The 12,637-nt window shown below is 39.5% G+C and overlaps 1 protein-coding gene across 1 annotated transcript in view; it reads left to right on the forward strand.

The window, feature by feature from the left end:
• The window catches only part of LOC148861889 (adenine phosphoribosyltransferase-like protein, putative (DUF2358)), a 32,645-nt gene that overhangs the window by 7,519 nt on the left and 12,489 nt on the right, over positions 1–12,637 (forward strand). Inside the window, exon 4 of the mRNA XM_088983710.1 lies at positions 568–633. Coding sequence (XP_088839836.1) covers positions 568–633 — 66 coding nt within the window. The remainder of the gene's footprint in view (positions 1–567; positions 634–12,637) is intronic.

Here is a 12,637-nt window from a genome sequence, read left to right on the forward strand (position 1 = left end):
AACTTGTTCTCCCTAAAAGCCATTACCCTATGTTGGTCCGCTGTCTTGGGAAGGATGAACTGGATACGGGCATAAACTTTGGCGTTCTTTTTGCAAAAAGTGATCACTCATTAACATGCTTTTTCACACTTGTCAGCCCTTGTCAGACGGAGGTTTTGCCATTACACGAAGCAATGGCTCCTTCTCTGTAGATAATATGATAGACATATTATCAGTTGCCAGTTGACTGTGCTTTCAAGCAATGACAGGAGTTTTTTGGGGATGAGCATTAATTTCATATGGATTTTAGAATTTTTTTAACACTTCTATAAGGAATGCAACTTATGTGTAGACAATGCAGCAAAATAAAATATTATATTGGCCTTTATTTTCACATATCAGATGAGGTGGCAAGATCTATGTGTTTTTTTGGGAAAAAACATATCGTAGCTGGTTTTTCCCCTAATTAACTTGTGGGAAATATGTTGCTAAGAGAATTGGACTAGATTTAAGTGATTTCTTGAACTTCTTCTTAATGTCATCATGCTGAATGCTAAGAGCAATTAACACAATTATCATTTGAAACAGGGGATTTCACTTCTGCAATCTATGCTGAAGATTGTATCTTTGAAGATCCAACTATTAAGTTCACAGGTAGGACTTTGTTCTGTGTGTAATATGTCTATCCATGGCTTGTAGTCTTTTGTCCTACTTTTGTTGCTGAATCTTATGTATTATAGATGCATATTTGCAGTTTTAATACAAAATCTGTGCAAAGGGAAGTTTTATCTTGTCATACGTTTTAGGGCGATTTATTGTGGTTTTATTTATTAATTAGGACATCTAGAGTAAGTTTAAATCAAAATTTTGTTGGAAGTGTCTCTATCAATATATGCCTAGAATATCAAAATATGTATTTCTAGAATATCGCTTTACTACTTTTGTATTTAAAGAATGACAAGAGGGCCCTTCTAATGAACAGCTACAGTGTTAACAATAACATAGGCTGGTATATACTAGTTTCTGTTAGTTACAAAAAAAAAAAAACCTAGTTTCCGTTATTTCTAATTTGTGTAGATTTCAATAAAATTTATGCTTCCTTAGTTCATGTTGATAAGTTTATTTGTCTTCTATCAGTATATTTCTGCTTTCTAGCCCTATCAGACATTAAGACATTCTATTGCCTTTACAGACATGGTGAATGTGGGCAATTGCTTTCTTAGTTTGGAAATAAGAAGTCCATATTTCCACCGCTTTGCTCTATGCTTTCAATTTTTTTTTTTTGGGTTAAGAAAAGATTCATTCCAACACAGAACAGAGCCCAAAGGCATACAACAGAACAGCACCAACAAGAAGCAAGAAACTAACAAGACTACGAACTAAATAAACAGAGAAAAAAGCAGATAACTATCTAAAAAACCAACTCAGATCAAAGAAGAAAGCCAGTCTGGAAACACTCCATCCAAATTTAGGGAAGAAGAAAAGCAAATCTTGGCTAACTCGTGAGCTGCAACATTTGCACTGTGGGGGCACCAAAGAAACTTGATTTCTAAGCCTTTAGAGACTAAGAAGATCTTCCTTCAGGTAAGCCAGATCAAAAGGGCAAAAATAATCAGAGCTGTTTAGATATGAGATCAAGGACTGACAGTCTGATTCTACAAAAAAGCCCTGTAAACCACTTCTCTTTGCAGCTTTAACAGCTTCTAATAGAGCTAAAGCTTCTGCCGTTAAGGGAGAATCAGCCACAAGAGGGCCACAAGCCGCCCATTTACATAAACCTGAAGTATCCCCTGCAATAGGACCAAACGATGCTTTATTTGGAGCCCTGAAACCTGCATCCACATTAATCTTCACAAAACCATCTAGCGGTGGGCACCAGCAAAAAAGGGAGGGTCTCAGATCCCCTCAGCTGAAGAGTTTCCCAATCTCAGCTGCAAGAACAGAGATATCTCTGCTGTCGACCTGTTGATGGTATTGAGAACTTCTGATGGGTTAGTAGAGCAACTTTCAAAGACACACCTGTTCCTATCTTTCCAAATCTCCCATAGTCCTATTGAAATTTTTACAACAGCATCCAAATTTCCAACATAAAGAATTTTCAGAGTTTGAGAAAACCAATCTGCAAAAGGGACAGACCTGTCCACAAGATCCACAATAAGACCCAGACCTGTCTCAAACCAAATGCATCTACTCTTTTCACAGTGAAAGAGAGTATGCATTACTGATTCATTCTCTCTTTCACATCTGCTACACAAGGGAGAAGGAATTATTTTCTTTTTAAACAAGTTCTCATTCACTGCAATGCCACTTCTACAGCATTTCCACAAGAAATTTTTTATTTTTGGTTCAACGGGGATATGCCAGAGCTTCTTCTAGAAGGATTTCTCCTCCACAGAGTTGTTTCTTAACGGGCTTGAGTCACTCAAATCCATAGTGGCAATAAAATAAGCTGACTTGACCGAGAACTGTCCTGAAACAAAACCAGTCCAAATTGGTTTGTCATCCCATGAATTCAAAGGAAGTTTGATTTTTAGGATCTTATCAGCCACTTCATCTAAAAAAAAGGCCCTTGATCACCTGGGGATTCCAGGTTCTGGTATGACTGTCTATAAGATCAACAACATTTTGATTTTGACTTATCCTTGGGCTGGTCCCACTGGTCTTAAATGATCCATATCTGGAATCCAAGGGTCTGACCAAATTTTGATCGGGTTCCCATTTCAACTTTCCAGATTAAACCCTTTTCTTAACATATCTCTCCCTTTCAGAATACCAGTCCAACCCCAAGACCGAGAAGTCCTCTTGTTAGCACTAAGAAAATGAGTGTTCGGAAAATATTTAGCCTTCATTACCTTTGTCCACAGACTGTAAGAGTCATAATATTTAGCCTTCATTACCTTTAGCCTTCATTCCTTTGTAATTTGGAAATGTCCTCACAAACTTTCTTGGGCAGCAGAAAACTGGACATGCAGTAGGAGGGGATGGCAGTGAGCACAGATTTTATCATGATCTCCTTTCTTGCTTGAGAGAGAAGAGAGTCCTTCCATCCTATAGTTTTTGAGGCCACTCTTTCGTTAGTGTGATTGAACAATTGACACTTCCTTCTGTCTATCAAAGGGAAAGTTCCAAGATAAATAAAAGGATTGTTCACTTTTTCAAGTGACCCCTATCTAGCTTGACTTTTATATTATCCTTGCCATCCCTTCTATTATTCTAAGTGTGCTTAGTGCCATAGAAAGGTATTTCTATTAATTTCCACTATCTAAGAAGGTTTATTGTCTGTCTAATGTAACTCCATTTGTACCTCTTCCCCCCTTCTTTTTCATCAAAATGGAAAGCCATATTGAGGTCACCCACACAACACCAAGGGCCAAAGGATTGATCCACAATTTTGGAAAATTTCTCATAGAAATTAGGTCTTTATTTTTCTTCTCAGATTCTCCATAAATGAAAGAGCACCACCAAACTAGACCATCTTTTCCTGTAATTCTGGTATGAATTACATTTTTGTTTGCAATTTCTATTTTGAGACCTATCTCTTTTTCCCAGAAGAGTGCCATACCCACTATTCCAATGGGATCAACACCCCAACAATTCCACTGAATTAGATTATTCATCTTCTTTTGGCAATTAACCAAGGAGCACTTTGTTTCATTGAAAAAAATGATATTCGGATTGATGAGGCAAGAAAAAAAAGAGAAATGTGTGTATGTATTCTGTTTTGCATGTTTTTCTTGTAGTAGGATCCCAAATTGTTGTTTTGGGTAGCTTTGTTGACAGTTTGGGACCAGGGGTATTTTCGTCATTCTTAAAGTCAGATTTTTGGTCAGGGGCAGTTAGTTAAAATATTTGGTCTCTTGGTTCTTTTTGTAACAAAAGTAATCTTTTAGGGATTCATTTGAAGTTAGTATTGTTCTTAAGGAGTTGTTGGTGAGAGGGAAACATTCTAGGGGCTTATGTGTAAATATTTTAACTAACTTGTCCAGCAAGCCAGTGAGTCTTATAAAACAGAAAGGGGCTGTTTTTGTAGGGGTCTTTTGGTTATTTCTCTTGTTTGAGCTGTAGCTCAGCCCTAGCTAGGGTTTTCAAGCATTGGGAGCTTGGGTTTTGAGGAGTTGACCCATTTTGGCACCTTTCAATCCCTTCATCGCTGTGTGTCTGTGCGGGAGGCCAGCTTGCTGTCATTGTTACTGTAGCGGAACTGTTCCAGGAGGAGTTTTACTTCAAGTTCAGGTCTGAAACCCATAAAAATTCAACTTATTTTGTTGTTTTCAGCTTGGTGTTTCTTGTGCTTATTGTTGTATACTTGAGGTACTGCATGTAACTTGTCTTACTGTCCACATCAAGTGGTATTAGAGCAAGTTCTTTCCTTGGGTTTGCTTCAATCTCCTTCTTGTGTTTTCTATATTATCATGGCTGCAAGGGGTGGACATGGTAGGGGTGGTAGAAGACCAGAACATGTCACTATAGAGGTTTTCCAAGAGGCTATAAGAGGACTGCAAGAACAGATTGAACATGTTGCTCAACTTGTAGCTCAAAATGCTGCTAGGGATGGTGACATAGCAAATGATTTGGGGCTAGGAAGAACAAGACAAGCTCCTAGAGTTGATGAACAACTCATTGACATTATTAGTGAAGAATCAAGTTAAGACATTGAGCAACCTGAATGTGATCAGCATGGAAGGAATAATAACCAACGATGGGAAGACCGAATAGTGCAAGTTTTACAATCCCATCAAGGTCATTGTGTTCAACTTCATATTTCCGAGTTTGATGGTGAGTTGGAACTTGAAGAGCTTCTAGACTGGTTGGACAGCATTGAAAATTATTTTGATTGAAGAGAAATGAATGAAGAAAGAAAGGTGAAGCTTGTAACAGAAAAGATGCGTGGGATAGCCTTAGATTGGTGGAAAAATTACCGAAGGGACAGAGAAAGGAAGGGGAAAAGAAAGGTTAATTCCTGGGGAGGAATGAAAGAGAAGTTGAAATCCCAATTTTTGCCACCAGACTATGAGCAAACTCTTTACCAAAGGGTGCAGAATTTAAGGCAACGGGAAAAGAGTGTGAAGGAGTACACAAAAGAGTTTAATAGATTAACTCTTTGGAGTAATATGTCAGAAACTGAACAACAAAAAGTTAGTAGATATATCAATGGTTTGAGGTTGCCAATACAAGATCTAGTCGGCCTACATTGCCTGTATCAAATAAAGGATGCATATCAGCTAGCTCTAAAGGTTAAAGCTCAATTGAGTCGGAGCTCAGGGCGGAGGCTGAGTGCTGTCCAAGGTACATTTCCATCGGTAGGTCGAAGTGTTGGGGCTGGTAGGGGTTGTGTGATCAACCAAACACGCCCTACAATCCAAGGGACTTCAAATGCAACAAAGAACAGTCAAGGGCAGCGGCCTACTATTAGATGTTTTAGGTGTATGGAGTTGGGACATCCTAAGAGAAGGATTAAAGGTCAAAGACATCTGGTTAATGAAGTCACTGATGAACAACAAGATGATATAGGCCATGTTGAGGATGGGCAAGTGGCTGAAACTATTGAAGCTAATGCTTTAGAGGAAGAAAACTTGGATGGAGATATTGAAGGTGAAACTCTAGTGATATGGCACTCTATGGTTGCACCTCAAGAGCCACTACCAGGGGATTGGTTGAGAAAGAATATCTTTAGAACATGTTGTATAGCTTGCGGGAAGTTGTGTAACCTGATTATTCATAGTGGGAGCAGTGAGAATCTTGTTTCTCAAGAGATGGTGGATAAATTACAGCTCAAGATTGTTCAACACCCCCGACCATATTGTATTTTGTGGTTCAACAAAGGAAATGAGGTAAGAGTTTCTTCTAAATGCCTAGTTACTTTTTCTATTGGTAATACATTTGAAGAATCGGTATGGTGTGATGTTGTCCCAATGGGTGCATGCCATGTTCTCTTGGGTCGCCCATGGCAATATGACCGTAAGACCATTCATTATGGGGACAAGAACACATATAGCTTTGTGAAAGGCAATGAGAAGATAACTCTTAAACCAATGCAACTTGATTCATTTCCAAAGAAGGAAACAAAGCCAACCACTACACTCTTCACCTCAAATAAATTGGATCAAGAAGATGGGAATTTGGATGTTGTTTACGTTTTGGTTACAAAAGAAGTTAGCAAGGAAACACCTGTTCTAGAGTTGGTGAAGGAGCTACTTCATGAGTATGCTGATGTGATGCTTGAAGAATTACCCAATGACCTTCCTCCCCTAAGAGATGTACAACATCATATAGATTTAATGTTGGGAGCAGCCTTGCCTAACCTACCCCACTATAGAATGAGCCCTAAGGAGCATGGGGAGCTCCAAAGACAAGTAACAGAGTTGTTGAAGAAGGGGCTGATCCGTGAGAGCTTAAGCCCATGTGCTATTCCAGCTTTGCTCACATCAAAGAAAGATGGTGACATATGTGTGTTGGCAGTCGTGCCATTAACAAGATTACAGTTAAATATAGGTTTCCCATACCTCGCCTTGATGACATGTTAGACACATTAGTTGGATCACAAGTCTTTTCAAAGATAGATCTAAAGAGTGGATACCATCAAATTCATATCCGAGAGGGGGATGAGTGGAAGATTGCATTCAAGACTAAGGAAGGTCTTTATGAATGGCTGGTTATGCCATTTGGGTTGTCTAATGCTCCTAGCACCTTTATGAGGTTCATGGGCCAAGTTTTAAGGCCGTTCATGGGGAAGTTTGTGGTAGTTTATTCTGATGGCATACTCATCCACAGCAAAGATCATGACAGCCACTTAAAACACTTGAGAGCAATCCTAGAAGTCTTGAAACAAAATCAGCTATATATAAATTTGAAGAAGTGTAATTTTATGACAGATCAGTTGGCACCCATTACTGAATGCTTGAAAGGAGGTGAGTTTACTTGGACTCCCGTAGTTGAGAAAAACTTCCAAGAGCTAAAGATGAGGATGACGAAGGCTCCGGTATTGGCTTTACCTGATTTTAACAAGCTCTTTGAAGTTGAATGTGATGCATCGCATGTTGGGATTGGATCTGTACTTAGCCAAGAAGGCCGTCCAGTTGCTTACTTTAGTGAGAAACTCAATGATGCTAGAAGGAGGTATTCCACTTATGATGTTGAGTTTTATGCCATTGTGCAAGTGTTGAAGTTTTGAAGGCTGTTACAGACTGTATAATTAAAATAGGAAGATGTTACAGACTGTATAATTAAAATAGGAAGTAAATACTAGGGAGATATGATGTTACTGACTGTATAATTAAAATAGGAAGTAAATATTAGGGAGATATGATTTACCTTGATTGTAGGAGTGATTTGTAGGAATTTGATTAGTCATCTTTCCTAATATATTCTTTCCTAACATAGAATTTGTAACTTGTATATATACATACGAGATTGATGAATAATACAACAAATTCTTCTTCTTCCTCTGTTTACTCTTATTTTACATGGTATCAGAGCATCTAGTCTCTGCCTGCCCTTTTGTTTGTTTGTTTGTTTTTTTTTTTTTTTTTAAGTAAACAGTAGGTAGAGGAAAATTTCTGGATGTTTCGGGTCACCTCCTTGGAGCAGTCAGAGCATCTAGTCTCTGCAAAGTCCGGCAGTCAGCAGCCCTGTGCGTGTGTCTCACGCACCGCCTGAAGATTCTGCCAGTCACACGCGCCGGCACGTGGAGGCGCATCTGTCGCCAGAAAATTTTTTCGGTCGTTGTCTTTTAGCTCGCCTCGTCCTGTATAGCACATATTTGTGCTTCGTTACGTGCATATCCATTCCGGTGTTTTCAACAGGTGTGCTCTGTTGATTTTTGGTGTTCAAAATATTCTGTTTATTTGAATTTTGAGATTATGACAGACAAGAAATCAATAGTTATGTCGGATGTTGTTCCAGTGATGTCAAAAATAACTGAGCATAAGCTTAATGGCTCTAATTATCTGGATTGGAGTAAAACTGTTCAACTATATTTGATGAGTATTGCTATGGATAACCATTTGACTGATGACCCTCCTAATGATGACTCGAGAAAGTCTTGGTTGAGGGAGGATTCCCATTTGTTCTTGCAGATACGCAACTCCATTGAAAGTGAGGTGGTTGGTTTAGTCACTCACTGTGGATTTGTTAAGGAATTAATGAACTCTCTAGAGTTCTTGTACTCCGAAAAGGGGAATATTTCCTGCATTTATGATGTGTGCAAAGCCTTTTACAGGGCGGACAAAGGCGATAGATCTCTTACAAGTTATTTCATGGATTTCAAGAAAACATATGAAGAACTTAATATGTTGCTTCCGTTTAGTACTGATGTGATTGTTCAACAAGCTCAACGAGAAAAGATGGCTGTTATGAGTTTTTTAGCTGGCCTACCTTCTGAATTTGAGACTGCTAAATCTCAGATTCTTTCCAGTTCAGAGATCTCTTCTCTACAAGATGCTTTCAGTAGGGTCCTTCGTACAAAATGTTCTCCACCTGTTCAGCCTAGTAGTGCCCTTGTCAGCCGCAATAATACATCTGAATTAGGGAGACAACAATACAGGAGTGGTAGTGGTAGGTCAAGTAACTATGACAGGAATACTAATACTCGTGGACAAGAGTTAGGAGAGATAGTGTGTCATTACTGTCATAAGCCAGGACATATGAAGCGGGATTGCAGGGAGTTGTAGAATAAGAAAACTCAGTCAACCCATATTGCATCCACCACGGATACTTCTGAGAAGTCTGTTATGATATCTGCAAATGAATATGCCAAATTTGCTCAGTACCAAGAATCATTGAAACCTCAATCTACTCCTATTACTGCCATCGTCGAGTCTGGAAAACCCAATACATGTCTTCTTTCCTCTTCAAAATGGGTTATTGATTCTGGAGCTACAGATCATATGACAGGTAATTCAAGTATGTTTTCTACCTTTTAGTCACATAAATCTACCTCTCCTGTTACTTTAGCAGATGGGTCAACATCTTGTGTTATTGGGTTTGGCACAATTAGTCCAACACCATCACTTCCTTTGTCATCTGTTCTTAGTTTACCTCAGTTATCATTTAATTTAATTTCTGTTAGCAAACTCATTCGTACCCTTAATTGCTGTGTCTCATTTTTTCTTGATTATTGTTTATTTCAGGATCTTACGACGAAGAAGATTATTGGTAAGGGACATGAGTCTGGAGGTCTCTACATCCTTGATACACAAGTTCCAAGATCCATAGCCTGTTCTAGAGTTGTAACCCCTTTTGAAGCACATTGTCGGTGAAGGGATATGATATCCATCACATGGACGCCCAAAGATTGTGGAATAAGGGGGCGAATTTCAAAAATTTTTCTCTCCCTTCAATTGAGAGTCGCATTCCCTATTTAGAAAATCATATTTTCAATGATCATTCTTGAACCATAAACTGAACCAGATCTGAACCAAAAGGAGTAGGGAGGGATTATACCTGATACGGAGAAACAATATCTCCCAATGGAGGTGTTCACACCCAATGAAGGATCCAAAATCTGCTCCCACTGAAAATGGCATAGTGCAGGGTGGAGCAGAATCAGTAGTGTTCTTCCAAAAGAATTTGACCCTTCGCAAGAATCAACTGGATGGCTTGTGAATACAGCTCCAACCAATCTTTTCTCTAAAAGATTGGTATCAAGATCAAATCTTGATTTCTCCTAAGAACTAGAGATCGAACTGCTGGAGGTGGCAGCCGCAGGAAGGAGGCGGCAAGAGAGTATTCGTAGGGTGCAGAATTCCCTCTTCTTGTGATTTTAGCTTTGAAGACAAGAATGTGGATTGCATGTCAAAAGGCTACCGCCCCCTTCCTCTTTTGTTAACCTAAAAGATCAGCTCCCAATCCTATTAGGAGCTGCTTATCCAAATCTTATTTGGACCAGCCTTCTCTTTAGGTGATAAGGATAAACCCTTATCTTATCTGCAGATCAGATCAGCCATCTCCTAATCTAATTAGGAGGCTTCCAGATCTAAATCTTATTTAGATCTTGGACTTTCTAAGTGGATAGGGTTTGGGCCCAATCCTATCAGCTAATCCATCTAAGAATTCACCCCTTTAAGTGACTAATCAAATTAGCACAGTTTGAAATGGGCTGAAGGCCCATTTAAGGTTATGTATTCATTTAGCCTTCCAAACTATTGCCCAGTTGGGCTTCCTTGTATGGCGTGGGACCCAAACATTGATCTACACATCAGCCACATGGGTTCGGCCCAGCCTCTGCTACAAGGCTTAGCCGAATACACTGTTAAGGACAGTGTACCCCCTGAAACCCATCTCATGGGCTCTATGGGCCCAACACTTGCCCTAAGTGGTCCCTGGGCCAAGCCACCATGTAACACCCAGGGACTGTGGGCAGATGCAAGATTAGCCCATCAGGCATTATCCTCAATGGTCGTACACTTAACCTCTCAGCCCATAATGATCATACACTGCCCGACAAGAGAGGACCTCTCCCTCGGCTGTAAGGAACAGTGTTGCACTCCCTGCTTATGTGGATCCCGGGAATTAAAACCTTTTGCAAATCATTTCGAAACCATAATATATATATACTCTCATATAGAATATATTTTGCAAAACAAATCTCAACGATTGAAATCGACTGCTGACAGTCTTGGTTTCCATCAGTGAGAGTGCATCCCCGATCATTATCTTTGTCCGACAAAGGGGCTGATCCTGTCACTATGATCACTCACTCAGATGAATTTTTAGACTGTCCCAACATACCTAGGTTTTGACCCCCGCTAAGGATCTCACTGATTGGTACATTAAAGACAGCCTAATCCGACACCCATTGCAGTATCATAATCGAGTCTAGGGGTCGGGTGTAACTTTCCAGTTTTGCCCATCAATCTCCAAGGTCCAACGCAATACTTGAAATCTGGTCTAGTTCAAAGATTCAATTAATCCTACACTGTATGTGCCTAGGGTCTCACCCTGGCGGCTGAGACAGGCCACCCCAACCGACTTGGTGGCACCACAGTGTCAGCCTTGTCAGGATAGGTCTCTCCAAACCGACCCACTGGATATGAATATTCTAAACTAACACGAGTCTCATTAAGTGTCAAGTTTAAGGGTATTACACAGAAACATACCAAGGGAACATGAATCAAATATGCACTTTTATTCATTTATAATAAACTCATAAAGTACATCATCTTGATTGAAGCTAAGGGCATACAAAACTATCTAACAGTCGGTTGGGCCACCCCTCTCTCCATGTGTTAAAGCAAATTTGTCTTTAATTTAAGAGTTTGTCGTCATTAAATTGTGAGTCTTGTCAGTTTGCTAAACACCATTATCTTAGTTCGAGTCCTAGAGTCAATAAACGAGCTAGTGCTCCTTTTGAATTAGTCCATTCAGATGTTTGGGGTCCGTGTCCAGTTGAGTCCAAAACTGGGTTTAAGTATTTTGTTACTTTTGTTGATGATTACTCTCGTATGACATGGTTATATTTAATGAAAAATCGTTCTGAGGTGTTTTCTCATTTTTCTGCTTTCTGTGCTGAAGTTAAAACTCAATTTAATGTTTTTGTACAAATATTGAGAAGTGATAATGCTAAGGAGTACTTGTCAGAATCCTTTCAAACTTACATGCTTCAGCATGGCATTCTTCATCAAACTTCTTGTGTAGATACACCATCTCAAAATGGGGTTGCTGAACGGAAAAATAGACACCTTGAAACTGCAAGAGCTTTGTTATTTCAAATGAAGGTTTCTAAACCTTTATGGGCTGATGTAGTTTCCACAGCATGTTTTTTTATTAACCGTATATCTTCATCTGTCCTTCAAGGTAAGACTCCTTATCATGTTCTGTTTCCAAATAAAACACTATTTCCTATTGAGCCTAGGGTATTTGGGTGTAAATGCTTTGTTCGGGATGTTCGTCCTCAGGTTACCAAACTAGATCCAAAATCTTTGAAGTGTGTTTTTCTTGGGTATTCTCGTGTTCAAAAAGGGTATAGATGTTATTGTCCTACTCTTCACAGATATCTTGTGTCAGGTGGCGTTAATTTCCTAGAAGATACACCTTTCTTTCCATCTACTCATTCAAGTCAGGGGGAGGATGATGATTTGTTAATCTATACTGTCACATCATCTGGTTCACATCCAATTGAATTTGCTCCTGCCAGGCCTAAGCCACCTACAGTACAGGTTTATTCTCGGCGACCAACCCCTCTGGATCCATGTCCTGCACTAGCTCCTTCGTCGGCAGATCCAATCTCAATTGATCATGTTCCTTCGTCATCAGAACCAGTCTCTAATGATGATCTTCCTATTGCTCTTCGTAAAGGTAAGCGTAAGTGTACTTATCCAGCTATGATTGAGGAGATGAATGCTTTAGAGGACAATGGTACTTGGACCTTGGTAAATTTACCTACAAATAAGAAGGCTATTTGGTGTAAATGGGTATTTACAATTAAAGTCAATCCTGATGGGTCCATTGCCCGATTGAAAGCCCGTCTTGTTGCTAAAGGATATGCTCAGACTTATGGAGTGGATTATTCTGATACCTTTTATCCTGTTGCTAAACTTACTTCTGTCAGGTTGTTTATTTCTATGGCAGCTACTTATAATTGGCCCCTTCATCAGTTAGACATCAAGAATGCTTTTCTTCATGGGGATCTTCAAGAGGAAGTTTATATGGAGCAACCGCC

Source organism: Nelumbo lutea, chromosome 4 (genome assembly GCF_056320005.1).
Source record: "Nelumbo lutea isolate HS-2025 chromosome 4, American lotus-T2T, whole genome shotgun sequence".
NCBI lineage: Eukaryota > Viridiplantae > Streptophyta > Magnoliopsida > Proteales > Nelumbonaceae > Nelumbo > Nelumbo lutea.